We start from the raw sequence: 20,769 nt of genomic DNA on the forward strand, positions 1-20,769 counted from the left end.
TCATGAGCCCAAGAATGAGAACAGGAATGGGAACCTTGAAGTAAACTTAATCTAACATTTTATAATGAACTGGAAGTTGAGTATAAGCGTATATTACAGTTTTGTGTTGTATGTGGCTTGAAGCAATATGATAATTTCTTACTAAAAGAATATGTTTCTCCTGTAAGGTTAGGTCAGGAGTACTTGAATTGTGGTCCAGATACTCAGTATGAATCAGAAAGAGTCAAAGAAGGAGGAATAAAGAGCGAGTGGCAATTGCCATGTTCTGATTCAGCTTTTGATTCACATATGAGTCAATTCATTTTGTACACTGAATCATGATTCATTTGGTCAGTACAATGAGTCCTTCATTCAGAATCTTCCTATCTCTAGTGGAATGCCTCATCCACCAACAGCACCATTCCGAAGGTCTCTTTTTCCCTCAAAGCTGCTGCTAAGGACTTAACTGTAACTCTGGCAACGTGCTACCAGCCGTGCCAGCAGGATCAATGTTTTTTAAAGAGGTGTCATTCCTCTATCATTCATCCTTGGTCCTGGCTTGTGACAGCCAGAGCCTGGCCTCCCATATACAGGGCCCAACATAATAATATTCTAAATATTTCCTAGGGAAAAGCATAGCAGGAAAGACTGGATAGTGACTTTATATATCTTCATGTCTACAATTACTTCATTAGAAATAAAAACTTTGCTTTAAAGATAAAGCACATTAGCTTTTTACCTCTCACCAGAAACACTTTTCCATTTGGTGAGAAAACATTTTACTTGATTTTGCAGTCCTTTTAATCTAATTTACCAATTTATTATACAGTCAAATTTCCGTACAACAATTACCGATACCCGTGTAGGCTACAGTGATAATTTTATATAGCCCCACCAGATTTCCTATATTTACTATGTTAATTACCCCTCATAAGAACAATGACATCATTTTAGTAATGCCCTGTTGTAATGAAGACAAAGTTTCAGGGATCTTACTACTTTCTGCTTCCAAGAATCTGACCATAATGATGTGTATTATTTGTTAAACATCTCAACTTTCAGCACTGTATTCTCAGAAGCTGTGCTACATACTCTAAGCAGGTAGAGAATTGCAAATAGCCATGGGCAAGCTGTGCTGAGCAGCAAGTAGAAAGAGTCATAGAGCTCCTGTGTTTAAACCAGTGTTAACTGTTTTAATCTGTACATTGTTGAGCTTGAGTTGTAGTCAGGAGTGTTGTGTTGGGCTCACACAAAATTTATTTCCATGATTTGTGCTATCTGTACTCATTGGCTGAATAGTCAGCATTGAGGCCTTTGGTTCAGAGGGTCCCGGGTTCGATTCCCGGCCGGGTTGGGGATTTTAATTGTGTTTGATTAATTCTTCTGGCTGGGAACTGGGTGTTTGTGCTTGTTCCAACACTTTCCTCTTCATATTCAGACAACACACTACACTACCAACCACCACAGAAACACTCAGTAGTGATTACATCCTACCATATAAGGTTGGCATCAGGAAGGGCATCCGGCCGTAAAACAGGGCCAAATCTACATGTGCGACACAGTTCGCACAGGAGCGGGAAGAACAGTAGAAGAAGAAGATATGCACAGTCTGTGAATATTTTTAGATTGATAAATACGCTTTGATCTTGGCTAATAAGATTTGGACAATGGCTGGAATTCAGAAGGAGATCAGATTAGAGACAAAATTTGAAGTTGTTTTCAAAGGCATTGATAATGCAATGAAACAGGTAGACAAGGCAAGGAAGTATGGACCTGCACCGTTGATGTTAGCTACGTTCCTTAAAAAATGAAAAATTCTAGGCGGCAAGTTTAACCCGTCAAGGAAAAGAATGAAGGCAGCTGTTGCTGATGATGTGGTTTACTGAGATGCATGTGCAGAACATACGAATTAATGACTCCTTGGTATATCAAAAAGCCTTATATTTTGCTAAGTTGCTTGAATATTCTATTTTAAGACAAGTAACAGATGGCTGCAGAGATTTATGAAGAGGCATGGGATCATTTTTAAAGTGATTTCAGGCAAAGAAAAGTTGGCACCTTTAGGTGATGCAGAATTTTGGTGAAAAAACACTGTGTGTAAACTGTTAGAAAACTACAGTCCTGAAAACAAGTATAATGCTGATGAGATGGGATTATTTTACCAGCTGATGTCATCTTTAGAGGAGGAAAATGTAAAGGAGAGAAATCTAAATTACACCTAATGGTTCTTCTCTGCAGCAACACAACAGGGACATGTACTGTAGGTGGACACCACTAGTGATAAAATGATTAGCAAATGCCTGATGCTTAAAATGTTTTTTAAAATTTTACTAGGTAAGAGTGCATAAATTTTATTTTACCTTTCTTTAACACCCACTGTAGTAACTTTATGATTATGCATGAAGAATACATACATTACTGCATTCTACCAGATTAATTTCTATTTTTTTCATTATTCTAAATGTGATTTTTATTGCAATCATTTAAAAGGCAAATCAGAAAGCATGGATGATATCTGCTCTCTTCAGTGAGTGACTGCTTTTGCTTGATAAAGATATGGCAAGGATAAGAAGTAACTTGCATTGCTGGCGGATAATTGTAGTATGCTTAACAACATGCCAGCATTAAAGAATGTGGAACTGTGCTACTTCCCCCAAACTGTACTTTGATCCTTCAGCCACAAGATATGGAGATAACTGAAATCTTCAAAACAAAATGTTGTTCTCGTCTAGTTTAATATGTGATCACTAACACTGAAACATAGGTGGACAGCCCCTACAGTTTTGATGTAACGCAGGCTTATGACATGATTGCTAGTTCCTGGAACAGTGTAGAACAACTGCTGGCAAAAAACAAGGATTTCTGAAAGTGAAGATGTTGGTGGGAATGTTGCGATGGAAAAAATGTATGGTGTTGTTCAAAGTGATCTTGAGGAGTATTCAGCAGTAAATGGCAAACCATAGACGTATCAGTGGATGATGAGGCGTTTATGTTGGTAGCACACACCGATGAATCTATCATCGAAGAGTTAAAGGGAGATTTACCTGTTGAAGATTCTGATGATGACAGTGATGTGCTAAGTGTGAATCCTCCTCCTTTTATGGAACCAATTTGTCAGTTGGAAATTATCCAGCAAATAGCATCTTCAGTCCCCAGTGTTTCAGTGGAACAATATTGATTACATTAAAGGAGATAAAGACAAAATTTACAAGAGAATCATTAAGAAAAATAAATAAAGGAAAATAAGTGAATTCCTCTGTACACAAAAGTACAATACTCTACTAATAAATTCTGTAAACAAAATGTGTTTCATTAATTGTCTTTTATTGCTATTTTTTTTAAATCAGAAAAGCTCTTATATACTACACTTTACAGTAGGTACAGTACTGTAGTAGGCACTATTAACAAACCTCATTATAATAATAACCCTTCTATAACAACATTATTTTCAAGGTCCCCTGAATATTGTTCTATTGAGGTTTGGCTGTACAGTAATGTGAAGGTATTTGAATGTCCATTTTAGAATACTATTTGTTTTCAGAAAAGGAACTCATTTTGATTAGTTTATTCATTGCTCTTGTGTGAAAATAGATTGCAATGTCATTAGGCTGAGTTTTCCCATAGCCTTAGAAGATTTCAAATCATAATTTTTATTAACCCTTTCACTCCGGTCGATGGCTTTAGCAGTCAGGGGGGAGCTGTGCTGCGCACCCGGTGGACTGCTGTAGCAGTCGTGCTGGTTCTGCGCCTCATAGCCGGTCGACTGCTGTAGAAGTCGTGTGTCTTCCGGCTGTTTTCTGTTTCACTACGATAGACTGGTGGAGAAGTTTGGCTTTGGAGGTCTCTCGTGGCTGACTTGGGAAACTATGTTTACGGCTATGATCACCAGATGACAGGAGTAACCAGTTGGGAGACGAAAGCAGTGTGTCTGGTATGCTACTCACTTCACATCTAGTTGCTCCCTTGTGCTGACGTAATTCTCGATTTAGCTTTCAATCACTTTAAAATTGTGAAAGGTCTGATGATGAAGGAAAGATATAATGTGGAGGAAGCTCTTGCCCTCATATTGGGTAGTGACTTTGAAGAAGATAGTGATTTGTCATCTGATTCTGCTGACAGAAAGACTCCAATCACACCTTCTACCTCAGGCATGTTTTCTTCTTCAGTTACCGCTTCATCGTCTAAACGTTTGGTCTACTCCGATGATTCGACTGAAGTTAAAGACAGTGAGGATGAAGACCAGGTGCCTGAACCACCTAGCAGAAAACTAAATTGGAAAAAGAAGAACCTGAATCCGAAGAAACATAATTTTCACGCAGCTAATTCCGGACTGAAAAGTTTAGTGGACAATGCTAGCATGTTAAGTTTCTTTCAGCTGTTTTTTAATATAACTCTTCTGTGCAAGGAGACTAATAGATACTTTTCTCAGAAGGTGACTGCAGGTGGAGTTCCAGATTAAAAATAAAATACATTTAAGCTCTTCCTGTTCTCTCCTCTCTCTGTATGTGGATGGGAGAACTGAGCGAGGCAAGTATCCTGTACAGCGGGCTCAGTGAGCCACTCGTTGCTCACATCCACTACCCCGGAGTGAAAGGGTTAATTTTAGTTGTGAAATTAATTTCTCCAAATCTGTTTAATTTTACCTGCAGTGAGTTTTTTAAATAGTTTAGCTATATAAAAATGTCAATATTGCTAAAATTAAATCCCTTAAATATATTCAATACTTTTTGCAAGTTAAGGAGATAAATTGCTGATGTTTTGCTATATAATTTCAGGTTACTGCATCAGATCCTGATCTTGGCCGCAATGGGATGTTACTTTATGACTTACAACGTACAAGCAACCTTTCAACTGGTGTATCACCATTGCCATTTGCAGTCGATCCCCAGACAGGGCAGATAGTGGTCATTGATTCCCCTCTAACTGAGGGACGCCATGCTCTCTTCATTGAAGCTTCAGATCAGCCCGCCAATCCCAGTGAAAGGAGGTTCTCATTAGCAGTTGTAACAGTACAAGTACTCAGGCCAGGAAGTGGAGGTAAATGTTAAAACACAGCACATACTTGAAAGAAATTTACTATTTAAATGATGAGTGAAACATTTAAATTAAATTTGTATAAAAATAGGGAATATTTTAAGAACATCTTAACCTTTTCACCCCGGCAAAGCAAGAGTGGACGCATGGCTTGGGGGACAGGTGCCTATGGTGGCTGGCTGTGCCCGCTCTATGGAATCCTTTTTGCTCTCCACTTTCTCTCTCACATTTTTTGCTTTGTTAAGACATGGCAGTTTGACTATTTTTTCTTAAATATATATAGTTCAATCTTATATCTCTGTTCAGTAATACCTCTGCATATATTTTATTTTCATTCATGAAAAGCTTTACATCCTTCTTTTAGATCTTTGGATTTGGACATAGCTATAGCAGAGTTACATCTTTCCTGTCTTCATTTTCTTCAAAGTCATTATCCAATATCAGGATAAGAGCTTCAACCATGGTATGCAATTACTCATGCATTATGAAATACGGTACCATAATATGTTGAAGCTACCTATAGAAGCACTAATACTTGAATAGCAAATATATGTCACATGACAAATGCAAGGTCACTCAAACCTTACCTCCTAACTAATTCCTCTTCCTCACATCTGGGAACTCTACAACGTAACTACAGACTTTGAAGACAACTGCTAGATATCATGAAGGTTGAACTTCTACAGCAGTCTGCGATGGCGAAGTACAGAAAAGAAGAACAACACATGACTACTACAGCAGTCTGCTGGCCATGTGGCATCGCTTCTGTATGACTCCTACAGTGATCTACCAGCTATCCAGCAAGGCTCTCTCGACTGCTATAGCAGTCCACTGGTGTGAAAAGGTTAAAAACGTCATTGCTTTCTTGCATTTCTTCATGAATTCTCCACCAATGTGGTTCATTTCACTCCTGATAAAGTTGCATCTCGATACAATATGAAGTGCTGCAAATGTTATAATTTTTTTTGTGATTCCAATTGATGAATGAATTGTACAACAGCTGCCCTGAAAAGAAATCAAAAGAATGAGTGATGTTTGGTAGCAGGGCTACTATTTTGAAATATATGTGTGAGATCTTATAAAAGAACTCTATAGCGGTCATCTTTACATTACTACTTGGCTTCTATTTGATACATTCTCATACATACCATTATTATTTCTGAGACTACAGGCTACCTCATATGATACTCAAGTTCACTAATTGAACAACCATGATACCTGTACCATTGTTCATAGTTCCTTCTCAGTAACTTCCTTGACACTAACCAGCCTTTTGTTAACTTATCTAATGAGACACCAATATATTTTACAGGTCATGGTCATCAAGAACCAGACTTCATTGGAGCACCTTACGAGTTCTGGGTTGGAGCTAATGTTGGAGTTGGTACTAGTGTTGGACAAATTCGTGTGACAGACGTCGTTGACAAAAATCATATAATATATGATATGCTTCATAGCTATCATGAAGGAGGTAAGTATGTACAATATTTAAAGAATGATCTTCTCTTAGTATTCAACAAGATGGAAAATAAATGATCAGTTATTGGATTCCTGTCATACATCATTTAAGATTTAATATATAATTTAAGAAGGCTGACTGCTCAGAACATACTGCTTAGTCAAGCTACTCATCTCCTTACTCCCAAGTCTTTCCAGCTCAAAGTTTGTAAAACTTTTGTAAAACTACTCATTTGTCAGAAATCACCAAGCTCAAATCATGCTGCTTTTCTTTGGATTTTTTCCATTCCTCAAATCAAGTAATCCTGGTGAGGGTCCCATACACTGGAATGATACTCTAGTTGGGGTCTTACCAAAGACTTATATGCCCTCTCCGTTACATCCTTACTCCAACCCCCAAATACCCTCATAACTGTGTGCAGATACAGTTCCATCAAAGTGATTATTCCAGTGAAGCTATTTCCACTTCCGGAGGTGCATATTGAACCCTTTGGTCCATATTGAGGGATACCTACCTTTCTTACCTATCAGCTAAGTTCATGAGATCTGTCTCTTGGGTCGTATCGGGTTCTTCGTCACTTGCTGAGGTGAAGGTAGGGTTCAGTAATTCTAATCCATCTACTGGAATGAAAAGTCTATTTAAAAGATTCCTATTTATTCAGGAAAATTCTGAAGCAATCTGATATGTCAATGGTATCATAGAAGTCAACTGTGTCCACTGGACACCACAATCATTTTAACATAATGGTCAGAACACTGGTGTGAGACTTTAATGTAACTGCCTGATGGGCATTCTTACTAGAAACCATTGTCTCAATTATTAATCATTTAAGAAAGGAAAGTCTGGAAATCCTTAAATTCGGCTTCCATGTAAGATCACATGTACCATCATAGTGATTCTTTATGATCTAGCCCTCGTAACACGAACTCTGGACTCTGGGTATAATTAAGGCAGTCCAATTGGTGTGTGCCACACAGTGGTTCTACGGCATGGACCCTTAATTGAATCGATGTGACCTGCGTCTATGTCATAGACCGACATCTAAACTTCTAAGTTAGTTTAAAGTCATTGTGGATGATGACCGCAAGGAAAATGATGCTACAATGGCATATGGCCCTAATCTAAGTCACTGAGGTTGATGACCCCCTGACCATCCAGTTTCTAGGCTGAAGGCTAAACACAATTAAGTTACATCGGTTGATGACCAAAGTTCCACTTTACTATCCCCAGCACATTCACTGCTCAATCAATCAAAGTTCAATAATTACAACAATAGCAATGCTCACAAACTTTGTGGCAGTAAAATCCATTTCCTTCGGATATGTCCCCTTAATCGTTACTTTACTTTTTTAATATTCCCCAGAAAACAAACTAAAATTTCCAGAATGCATCTCCAAGTTATTCGCTTGATTAAAGTTATTTCAAAATGCGGTTTCACTGAATTTAATAATTAAATAAATTTAAATGATTTAACGAATTGTTAAAGAACCGTAAATTTTATCTCCGCAGACACTGGTTTCTTCACAGATTCCTACGCAGCTGTGATGTGAATTCAATCTAGTGATATTTATCTGGCTGGAAAAGAATTGTTACATAATTCATGTCCAGTTATATATCTTGTCTCATGATTTCACACTTTAAAATCTAATCTAGTCCTAACCGTTATTAACACTTGGATATCCTATGAATCTACGTACAAACCAAACAACTCGCCACATAATTACGATGTCATATCTCGTCATACCATTTATGAATTTTGCACACCCCTCACAGACAAACCGATCATCACAACCATCCCTCTATATTTTGGACAACCCTGAATTTGGTTACTCTGTTCCTTATACTCGAAGTTCATGGTTTCAAATGTTCATTACGTCCCCAATTAAACAAATTTTACAGTATTTCACAATACTCAGATCATTACCGGCTATGAATTTCAACTAAATCCAGCATTTTAACGTTCTCCCTGGCCGAGAAATACAATCTCAATTCCACGCGTGTCCCGTTATATCCCCGCTGTTTTCCCCTTATCAGCTGAGGCCTCTCACCCCCATGTTCGCTTGTCAGTGATGTGAAACACCCGGTTCATTCTACCTGACTGACTTCTCAAAATGCTCCCTTTTAAACTCCGCCGACATAATTAAACAAATACGATATTCTAACCAACAAAATGCACAGATTATGCTTCAAGATGCCCACACTAATTATACGCGTCGCCAATTAATACCGCTATGGATTTCTATGAATTTCTTTCCATTCCCAACATTATAAAATATACCTCGGGCTATCGTGTCCCGGCTTCAATGACAGGACTCTAACCTGATTCGCACACCTCATCTCAACTCATATAAAACATTCCTCGGGCCTCCATGTCCCGGCTTCAATGACAGGTCCAACCTTATTCACAAATCTCATATCAACAAAACTAACCTCTGTTTCCCAGCTCCACAATTATCATCGACAAAGAACTGGAATAAAATCCACACTAGAAATCTCGACGTCTAATATCGCACAATGCATTAATCATGAATAACTTTGCATAAAGGATATCGTATTTAATAACTTGATTTTTACGAGAAAATGACTGAAACATTCTACTAGATCTTTTATTGTCAGTCAGACACAGTTTAAAATGGGCCTAGAAAAACGTTTCTCTCCATGACCAAATTCATCACCCTAGGTTCTCACCCGACAGCGCGCTTCCACTTGATTGAAAGTGAGTAACCATGGATTATTATTATTAACGTCAAATTGCAGACAGGAAAAATTTACGTCGAATGAACATCTTAATTTGACATCACAAAATATAGGCAGTACACTCACACGGATGACGATCTACATTGGACGTGATATCACTTCGAAACCCTATTCAATAACTTTTACAACATTATACGGCACTCGCAAGACTTCAAAAATTTATCCAAGTGGGAAATAAAACAAATGACTCTTTTAGTCATATTCTCACATTTACAAAACTTAGTAGGGGTGACCACTGCGTCGTATATCCCCATTCAAATACACTTTTAGAGATCATGAGACAAGATATAAGAGGTAGTAAGATGGAAAGTCACCTACCTCATGTAGTCCCACCATTGTTCGTCATAGGGCTCACCTGCGACCCTGGCATTTTATTTAGCCATTTTTATATTCATGGCTGTACATAGCATTATGTTTCTTCAGGTTTCCTGGAATAAAGCATTAAAAAAAAGAAAATACCCTTCACTTGTTTGCTGAGCGCACACGATGGACTGTAATTATTTCCGCACACGAATTACTTAATCACATTAGAATTTATTCAGTACTTTGACCGTCCTATCTGGTACAATTATTTCACTCAAGAAAACTATCTCCTCATGGAGACAAGACCTAGCCACAATGGCTAAAATCTGCAGTTGAACTCCGTCTACTTTTGTTGTTTGATTTTGCAGAGCAGCTCAACAATTTTTCGTCCGCTTTGTATCACAAATGCCAGAGAAGGAGACTTCGTCATGGCGTCCCTTCATATTTATAGCAGTTACCCCCTGTCTTCGGATATCTCCCTTTGCTGCCAAGAAAATTTCTATAAATTTTCTGACTTAACTAAACTGTAATTCCAAGAGTTTTGAAAGTGACTACATTCTTGCTACATTTCTGGTGGTAGTGTTCATGGACATTTAAAATTTTTACGGGTTCGATTTGTGAGATGATTGACCTCCTTTGATAGGCACTATATTTTTTTGACTTGGCTTGGATCGCGCCATGTACACGCGCTTTGAAATAGTTAATAAAAATGACTTGAGATTCTTCCGCCGTTGACACGTGTGGCTGACGTCACGTACCCCAGAGCGTGGGACTGAAGGTAATCACCCCCTCGTCACGTGTCAAATCCATGCTATCAAGAATCCAACTTTTAGTTTAATTGTTAATTTATGCATAATGTTCTTAGGGCACAAAGGTCATGGGTTCATATTTCCCCCAAGACACGAATTCCTTTCGCACAGTGACAAGGAATTTCCTTTAAATTACTCCAGATGGTGAAATTTCTAATTTCGACATCTGATGAAACATGACCTTTGAACATAAATTCCTTTCTTCTCTCTTATGCAATTGCTCATCTCCTGGTGTACGGATACTGGTTGATGCCTTCAGCTTCCTGGTAGTTCTTGGTTGCTTGGAGAGTTCGGGGTTGCGGAGTAGATCTCCAGTGAATTGTAGTTGACTTATTGGATGTTAGGTGGTTTGTCCTTCCAACTTCTCGACGAACTTGCATTCACATCGAAATGCGAAGTTTCTGGGTTCAAATCCCTGTCCTCATTACTGTCGTAGTCACTGCCTTTCTTCATTTTTGCAGGTGGTTTACCGTTCTTCTTCTTCATCATTCTCCTCATCTTCTTCATTTTTGCAGCTGGCTGACCCTTCTTCTTCATCATCATCCTCATCTTCATTTTTAGCAGCTGGCTTACTCTTCTTCTTCATCATCCTTCTCATCTCCTTCATTTTAGCAGCTGGTTTACACATCTTCTTCATCATCCTCATCTTCATTTTAGCAGCAGGCTTACACTTCTTCGCATTTGCTTGAGCCTTTCTTTACGGACTATAATCGTCATCACTGGCATCCTCGTCTGAACGTTCATCACTTCTACTTTTCTTAGGCCTCTTCTTCTTATTGGCACCAAATCGTTTAGGTTTTGCTTTTTCTTCTTCAGACCCATGCCATAGATCTGAACGTCTGGATTTGTAATTATTCCACCTTCTATCAGCTTCATTTCCACGATGGCGTCTGCGTCTTTGGTAAGAATTTGCCTGACATCGACCCTGGTTCCTCCTACATGGATCACGGCGTCTATTACACTTTCTGTACAGGTAGCTAAGCTGTTCCGAGTTCTTACTATCCTGGATTGGCCTGGTGTCGAACCGCCGCCCCTCATTCTCATATCTCGGTGCTCGTGAAACTTCCCTATCTGGCGCGCTCTCCTGGCTGTGATTTACGACATTCACCTGGTGCTCTGAATGCCTGACTATTCGCGGGGCTGATTGATGCGAATGAGTCTGGTCCAGCTGTCGCAGTACCAATTCCGCCTGCATCGGGGTTTCGACCTTCGCAGCAATTAATATCCTCTGGATATCTGGTGGGAACTGTTTCTGGATAGCCTGAACCAGTTCTTGCTGACTTGGGGCTTATTCCAGTTCCTTGAACTTAACTAATTGTTCGGTAAAGTATAACGAAAATTTTGGCGGTCCTGCGGTGTTATACCGGCGACTATATAACTCTAGCCTTAGGTTCTGCTGAATCTCAGAATTCCAAAATTTGCCCAAAAATGCAGTCTGAAATTCCTCGAACGTGTCAAAGCTATATCGGAAACCTTTGAACCACAGCGACGCAACTCCGTCTAGGTACCGTTCCACAGTCCTTAGTTGCCTCTCTTCAGGTATCCTATTATCGTGAATATACTCTCTAAGTTCTCTAAGAAAACCCTTTGGCGTCTGGGTACCACTGCCATCGAATTTCTTATACTGATCTTCCTTAAGTCGAATCATGTTTATGACGTTCGTGACGTTTTGCCCCTGAGAATGGGTAGAATTGTCAAAGTGTCCATTCCCTGTAGGATGTATGGGACTACTAGTGTTGCTAGGGCAACTGAACGACATATCTGAGGTGCGGCGAGATTTACTAACCACTTCCTCTATCTTGGCCTGGACTCCTACGATATTGCTCACTAACCCATCCAGTTCTAATTTCTGGGCACTAACTTCCCCCTTAAGAGCCTCATGAACAGATGTCAACTCGTCGCTCAGTGTTATGACCTTATCTTGGGTGTCTTTAAGTTGTTTCGATAAGTCTACCCTTGTATCGCCTAGATCTTTTCCTAGTTCCTCAATATCTGCCTGTACCTCCTCAATACTCCTAGCCGTTTCTTCCTGAGTTGCACCTAATTTTCTCATATCCTCTTTATTCATCTGGATTAATTTCAAGTCAATGGCCTCAATACGCTGGTCTACAGTTGTCTTGACGTCTTCGGCTACCTGGTCTACTTTGTCATTTACGACGGCTATCTCTTTACACAACATTTCCTTATGTTCATTCATCGCTGTGAAGACCTTTGACTTATCGTCTTCACGCATGATGTTGAACTTCTCTACCTCTGTCTTCAGATCGGCCCTAAGCTCAGCTTGATCTGACATCAACTGCTTATGTAGTTCCCTACTTTCGTTGACGTGCCTATCGAGGTCTCCTCTAATTATGTCCTGATTTTCACCGAGAACACGATGTAGCTCGCGAGTTTCTATAAACTGCTGATTTATTTCATGTTAAAAGTCACCAATGTCCTTCCTAATATCAACGCTAGCTTCCTTACAACTATCCTGAGAGTCCTGCACTTTAATGTCAACATTTTGAACAACTTCCTTCATACCTTTTAATTCTACATCTGCACTATCTAATTTATTGTCCATGGTTCCTACGACTTCCTTCATACCTTTTAATTCTACATCCGCACTATCTAATTTATTGTCCACTGTCTCTAGCTTATTATCCAAACTTACACCCATAGATTTAATATTCTCACTTAAGTCCTTCCTATTGGCTTCCATCCTCTCCATTAAGTACTTGATCATTTGGACCACCCGCCCTTGGGCCAATTCTCCCTCCTGCATAAACCTACTGTATTTAACAGAAAACGATAGGACATCGGTGAGCCCGAGACTTCAACAGCGTATAATAGGACTACAACGATAAACATCACAACATCCTCCTATCTAACACATCACCGAGCTCGATAGCTGCAGTCGCTTAACTGCGGCCAGTATCCAGTATTCGGGAGATAGTAGGTTCGAATCCCACTGTCGGCAGCCCCGAAAATGGTTTTCCGTGGTTTCCCATTTTCACACCAGGCAAATGCTGGGGCTGTACCTTAATTAAGGCCATGGACGCTTCCTTCCCACTCCTAGTCCTTCCCTGTCCCATCGTCGCCATAAGACCTATCTGTGTCGGTGCGACGTAAAGTAACTAGCAAAAATCTAACACATCACACTGTTAATGCAACATTCTCTAAAATTTTATTTCATAAAATGTGAAATTCAATGTTCACTTGATCAAAGTGATCAGCCAAAACACTCAAACCAGTATTCAAAAATTTGGGAAATTACTCTAACACAATTAAATTATACCTTTCATTCAGTAGATAAAATATTCTCATAGTGGTATCTCCTAGCCTTACTCATCGGGCGTTTATCTATTTCTTCAAGTTCACTCTCAACCCTGGCGCACGATTTTATCATCCATAATGTGGCATAGCCTCAACATTATTTCTCTTTTCCTCTAGCACACGATTTTTCCAAAATATCCTTATCGTTATCGTGACTTAGGTTCCCTCATTGTTATTGTGGCTTATGACCCAATGTTTGGTTGACTTAAGCCCCACGTTGGGCGCCACTTTACTGAACCCTTTGGTCCATATTGAGGGATACCTACCTTTCTTACCTATCAGCAAAGTTCATGAGATCTGTCTCTTGAGTCGTATCGGGTTCTTCGTCACTTGCTGAGGTAAAGGTAGGGTTCAGTAATTCTAATCTATCTACTGGAATGAAAGGTCTATTTAAAAGATTCCTATTTATTCAGGAAAATTCTGAAGCAATCTGATATGTCAACGGTATCATAGAAGTCAACTGTGTCCACTGGACACCACAATCATTTTAACATAATGGTCAGAACACTGGTGTGAGACTTTAACGTAACTGCCTGATGGGCATTCTTACTAGAAACCATTGTCTCAGTTATTAATCATTTAAGAAAGGAAAGTCTGGAAATCCTTAAATTCGGCTTCCATGTAAGACCACATGTACCATCATAGTGATTCTTTATGATCTAGCCCTCGTAACACGAACTCTGGACTCTGGGTATAATTAAGGCAGTCCAATTGGTGTGTGCCACACAGTGGTTCTACGGCATGGACCCTTATTTGAATCGATGTGACCTGCGTCTATGTCATAGACCGACATCTAAACTTCTAAGTTAGTTTAAAATCATTGTGGATGATGACCGCAAGGAAAATGATGCTACAATGGCATATGGCCCTAATCTAAGTCACTGAGGTTGATGAACCCCTGACCATCCAGTTTCTAGGCTGAAGGCTAAACACAATTAAGTTACATCGGTTGATGACCAAAGTTCCACTTTACTATCCCCAGCACATTCACTGCTCAATCAATCAAAGTTCAATAATTACAACAATAGCAATGCTCACAAACTTTGTGGCAGTAAAATCCATTTCCTTCGGATATGTCCCCTTAATCGTTACTTTACTTTTTTAATATTCCCCAGAAAACAAACTAAAATTTCCAGAATGCATCTCCAAGTTATTCGCTTGATTAAAGTTATTTCAAAATGCGGTTTCACTGAATTTAATAATTAAATAAATTTAAATGATTTAACGAATTGTTAAAGAACCGTAAATTTTATCTCCGCAGACACTGGTTTCTTCACAAATTCCTACGCAGCTGTGATGTGAATTCAATCTAGTGATATTTATCTGGCTGGAAAAGAATTGTTACATAATTCATGTCCAGTTATATATCTTGTCTCATGATTTCACACTTTAAAATCTAATCTAGTCCTAACCGTTATTAACACTTGGATATCCTATGAATCTACGTACAAACCAAACAACTCGCCACATAATTACGATGTCATATCTCGTCATACCATTTATGAATTTTGCACACCCCTCACAGACAAACCGATCATCACAACCATCCCTCTATATTTTGGACAACCCTGAATTTGGTTACTCTGTTCCTTATACTCGAAGTTCATGGTTTCAAATGTTCATTACGTCCCCAATTAAACAAATTTTACAGTATTTCACAATACTCAGATCATTACCGGCTATGAATTTCAACTAAATCCAGCATTTTAACGTTCTCCCTGGCCGAGAAATACAATCTCAATTCCACGCGTGTCCCGTTATATCCCCGCTGTTTTCCCCTTATCAGCTGAGGCCTCTCACCCCCATGTTCGCTTGTCAGTGATGTGAAACACCCGGTTCATTCTACCTGACTGACTTCTCAAAATGCTCCCTTTTAAACTCCGCCGACATAATTAAACAAATACGATATTCTAACCAACAAAATGCACAGATTATGCTTCAAGATGCCCACACTAATTATACGCGTCGCCAATTAATACCGCTATGGATTTCTATGAATTTCTTTCCATTCCCAACATTATAAAATATACCTCGGGCTATCGTGTCCCGGCTTCAATGACAGGACTCTAACCTGATTCGCACATCTCATCTCAACTCATATAAAACATTCCTCGGGCCTCCATGTCCCGGCTTCAATGACAGGTCCAACCTGATTCACAAATCTCATATCAACAAAACTAACCTCTGTTTCCCAGCTCCACAATTATCATCGACAAAGAACTGGAATAAAATCCACACTAGAAATCTCGACGTCTAATATCGCACAATGCATTAATCATGAATAACTTTGCATAAAGGATATCGTATTTAATAACTTGATTTTTACGAGAAAATGACTGAAACATTCTACTAGATCTTTTATTGTCAGTCAGACACAGTTTAAAATGGGCCTAGAAAAACGTTTCTCTCCCTGACCAAATTCATCACCCTAGGTTCTCACCCGACAGCGCGCTTCCACTTGATTGAAAGTGAGTAACCATGGATTATTATTATTAACGTCAAATTGCAGACAGGAAAAATTTACGTCGAATGAACATCTTAATTTGACATCACAAAATATAGGCAGTACACTCACACGGATGACGATCTACATTGGACGTGATATCACTTCGAAACCCTATTCAATAACTTTTACAACATTATACGGCACTCGCAAGACTTCAAAAATTTATCCAAGTGGGAAATAAAACAAATGACTCTTTTAGTCGTATTCTCACATTTACAAAACTTAGTAGGGGTGACCACTGCGTCGTATATCCCCATTCAAATACACTTTTAGAGATCATGAGACAAGATATAAGAGGTAGTAAGATGGAAAGTCACCTACCTCATGTAGTCCCACCATTGTTCGTCATAGGGCTCACCTGCGACCCTGGCATTTTATTTAGCCATTTTTACATTCATGGCTGTACATAGCATTATGTTTCTTCAGGTTTCCTGGAATAAAGCATTAAAAAAAAGAAAATACCCTTCACTTGTTTGCTGAGCGCACACGATGGACTAATTTTTTAATTGTTTAATTGTTAATTTATGCATAATGTTCTTCGGGCACAAAGGTCATGGGTTCAATATAGCCCTGAGGTTCACTCAGCCTGCACCAAAAATGAGTACCAGGTTAATTCCTGGGGGCAAAGGCGGCCGAGCGTAGAGCTAACCACTCTACCCCATCACGCACCGAAGTTAACAATGCTGGAAGCCTTTACCTTCCACTCCTCCAAGGGCCTTCATGGAGGTGACTTTGCTTTGCTATGCCCTTCTGAACGCCAACCCTATATGGAGGGATGTAATCACTGTTGCATGTTTCTGTGGTGGTTGGTAGTGTGACATGTTTTTCTGAATATGAAGAGGAAAGTGTTGTTGGGACAGACACAAACACCCAGTCCCCAAGCCAGAAGATTAAATCAGAAGGAATTAAAATCCCCGACCTGGCCGGGAATCGAACCCGGGACCCTCTGAACCAAAGGGCAGTATGCTGACCATTCGGCCAACAAGTCAGACTGTAATTTTACTCATTACTTGTTGAAAACGTGGCTTTGGCAGCAAACACAATTTCTATCCTTTCTGCTAGATGGGGCTTCATTCATTCCCTTCCTGACCTGGTGAAATGACTTTAAACAGGCTGTGGATTTTCATTTTCACTTGTTGGAAAAGTAATTAGTATGGTAACTGTAATTAAGTAAAATATTTCCTGTGTAACTGTAATCAGCCAAATTACTTTTGTTTTGTACTCTTCCCATCACTGTTTCTATATCTAATAAGTAGGGGGCAGATTTCTATGACCTAAAAATGTATGAAATACTAGCAGAAGTACCCGTTCTTCGTACAGGTTATCGGAAACTGGCTTTAGTTACTCATACTATAGGTGTGACTGACTTCATTAGATATTTATATCACTGGTGTATTTACTTAAGTACGCAGAAATTATTTGTCATGTTTGGAATTATAGTGTACCTTCTTCTTCTTTTCTTCATGGGGGCCTCTAAATATTAGTTCCTTATTAGAGTCAACCTCTAAGATCTTTTGCTACCATGTTTTTCTTTCATTCCCACTTAAATATATATGCTCCCTTCACAAAGCTTCAGGTTTAGTGTAAGTATACTTCCGCTAGATAGTACCACAAATATAAATATTACTGAATGTATTTGTTTGATCCAACATTTTGTAACTATTACAAATGATCAAGGAAATACGCGATGCATAAAAGAAACTACTATAATTATCGAGAATTATAATTCTCAGAGCTGTCACTCATGTCGCACATCATATAATGAATCTGAGTATAAATACTGAGAATTTTTTCAAGTCATAGGTGCACCATCTTGACAATTGTGTACAGTATATAGGTTGTTTTCATGGTTATAATGATCGTAAAAGTGGACCAAAATATCAGCAATAATAACATCAGTGATCCTACTACTCCATGATTTGATAGAGAATACTTTAAACATAGGTAACAGACTCCGCAAAATGCTGAAACCTAAGCCAGTACGTAAAAACGGAGGCCCGTGGGCAATCGCTGGTCGCTGTACTACAGAGATCTCCGGGGCTATTATTTTTATACTTCACTCCATTTCCATCCCCACGCAAAGGAGTGCTATGAGCGTCTTACACAACAGTTTATTTTTTCCAGATAGTAAGTCATATGTGCATCGATTTTGGTTGGCAGCTATGCCCAAACGTACATGCATAATCTAGCTGCTGTAGAATCCTGGAGCTGATGTTGCCATGGTTACGGCCGTTCGTTTCTTTATCCGATTCCTAGAGCATGGGTAGTGTGGTTCCAATATCTCCATAATGGTTGGTTTTAGGGCCTTAAAAAAAGGTTTTCTGGCCTGAAGGGTTTACCGAGATTTGTTCTTTGCGTCAAGGGGCTTAAAATGAGCTTTGTCTCATCCTTGTACGACAAATTCGATTTCACCTATATTAGCCTATTATTTTAATTTTTTTATATCTCCCCCCATCGCCCCCCCCTCGAATTGTTTTGAAAATAAAGTACAGCCCATGTTACTCACTGGCAATGTAGCTTTCTATAGGTGAAGTAATTTTTAAAATCGGTTCAGTAGTTTTTGAGTCTATCCATTACAAACATATACAGTATACAAAATTTTCCTCTTTATAAGATTACTATAGAAGTATAGATTGCATTGCTATACATACAGACTCTGTGGAAGACATACATGCTACAGTTACTTTCACTGTTCAATATTCAATTAGTTTTAATTTATACACAAAACATATGTTATTTGAATGAAACTTTCATACCTGATCTAGTCTCCCTTATCAGAATTGTTGCAATTTATGACCACATGCAACTTAAGATTGTTGAATGATAGTCCCCTCCTGTTGTCTCTCAGTATCATCTTGTAGCGAGAAAAACTTCTTTCAACATCACATGATGTAACGGGAACGTACTTGAATAGAGTTAAATCACTTAGAGAAAATTCTTGGAAATCTGCAGATGAAGGGTTTCCACAAAGAATATCACTTATTCCACGCAGGTACACAAGTCCACTATTTTTTTCCAGTACATTTTCTCATTTTCTACACACCCTAGATGCTATTGTTCCTTTCATATGCTTTAATTCCTGTTCAATGCACTTTACAACATCCAGTGCATCGCTTAGTTCTGCACCTGAAACTTCCAGTTGCGTGATTGCTCCAGATAAAGAATTAAAATTGGACTTTATGTAAGCCAGGTCCACTTTTAATGTAGTGCTTGAAAATAAATCTTGAGTGGTTTTTACGGGGGACAATTCTGCAGGATCAAAAGATTTCACGATCTTCTCCACGACATCTAAGTTGTTGCAATAGTACACTGCGGTATCAAACCAAGTCCCCCATCATGGGGAGGTAGGGGTAGTGAAGGTTCTTCTCCTTGAAATTTCTGAATGCGAAGTGGAGCTTTGACAAACACTTTCTTACAGTTCGATATTAACTTATCAGCTTCGGGGTAGGTACTTCTAACTTCTTCAGCTGCCCTATACAAGGCATGTGCAAGACATGTCACATGTATCATTTTTAGGTATAGCATTTTAAGTCCCTTGGCTGCCTTCACAATATACGGAGCAGTGTCGGTTACAAATAGAAAAATGTGCTCTCTCTTTGCCCTGTTTGGCCACAACAGATTCATTGAATTGTCGAAGAGAACTGCAATGGTGGAATGGTTTGTCTTCTCTAGCATTTTACATGTCAGGAGGAACGTATCTCCAGGCCGGTCTTCCTTCAGCGTGCCAATGATCACATTTGCTACATATCTTCCATCCACATCTGTGGTTTCATCTACTGAAACCCATATCTTACTGTCTCCCATGCCACGCCTTATTATATCCAACATCTCTTCATAACAAGGGGTCAGATAGTCCTTCCTGAGAGTAGATTCATTGGGAACAGGATGCTTTGTATATTTCTCAAGAAACTGTCTGATGCTTCAGCTGTTAAGTTTCTTTAAAGGAATATTAAATGAAACCATCATCTTGCAGAGATCTTGTGAAAATTGTGACCACTGTGAACTTGATTTTGGGGTTTCGAATAGCAGACGTTGCCTATTTTCGAGTGCAGAATATCTAGTTACACAATTCTTATGTTTTAGAGTATTACAGTGTTGTTGCACAGAGAAGCATTTTTCGGCAATAACTTTTACCTCTCACAATTTACAGAATAATATCACTCTATCCGTACTGAATATGTTTTCACCAAACTCACGAGCAAAACTTCGCAACTTCCCACAAATTGAGACTTTCGTTTTAGGCATATTGAAAGGAGCTGAATGACTGAAGCTCCCTAATGACCAAGGTCATTCAGTCTGTTGAAGGCGGAAGAGGGAAGGGCGAAGGAGAGAGATAAGAACAATGACAAATAACTGCTGAATTACCTCTGCTTCCGTGTAAACAATACCCTGGTCTTCAGGAATTGACCCAGCTAGCAAACAATAGCTCCTACCTGTTAGAAACATTCCATACATTACTTTAGAATGGTTCTTCAATAATATATTCCAGTCTATCCCGAAAAATAATTTCTAGAGCTTATTCTGATTTTTATAAAACAAAATTCAAATGAAAATTACCAAAATATGCTGTTATAATGATATTTTGTTCAAAATATGCCATAAAACTT

The 20,769-nt window shown here is 39.0% G+C and overlaps 1 protein-coding gene across 1 annotated transcript in view; it reads left to right on the forward strand.

Moving 5' to 3' along the window:
- The window catches only part of Cad89D (cadherin-89D), a 273,325-nt gene that overhangs the window by 195,976 nt on the left and 56,580 nt on the right, over positions 1 to 20,769 (forward strand). Inside the window, exons 11-12 of the mRNA XM_068226160.1 lie at positions 4,755 to 5,016; positions 6,326 to 6,484. Of these exons, the coding sequence (XP_068082261.1) occupies positions 4,755 to 5,016; positions 6,326 to 6,484 (421 nt within the window). The remainder of the gene's footprint in view (positions 1 to 4,754; positions 5,017 to 6,325; positions 6,485 to 20,769) is intronic.

The sequence above is a fragment of the Anabrus simplex genome, chromosome 1 (genome assembly GCF_040414725.1).
Source record: "Anabrus simplex isolate iqAnaSimp1 chromosome 1, ASM4041472v1, whole genome shotgun sequence".
Taxonomy (NCBI): domain Eukaryota; kingdom Metazoa; phylum Arthropoda; class Insecta; order Orthoptera; family Tettigoniidae; genus Anabrus; species Anabrus simplex.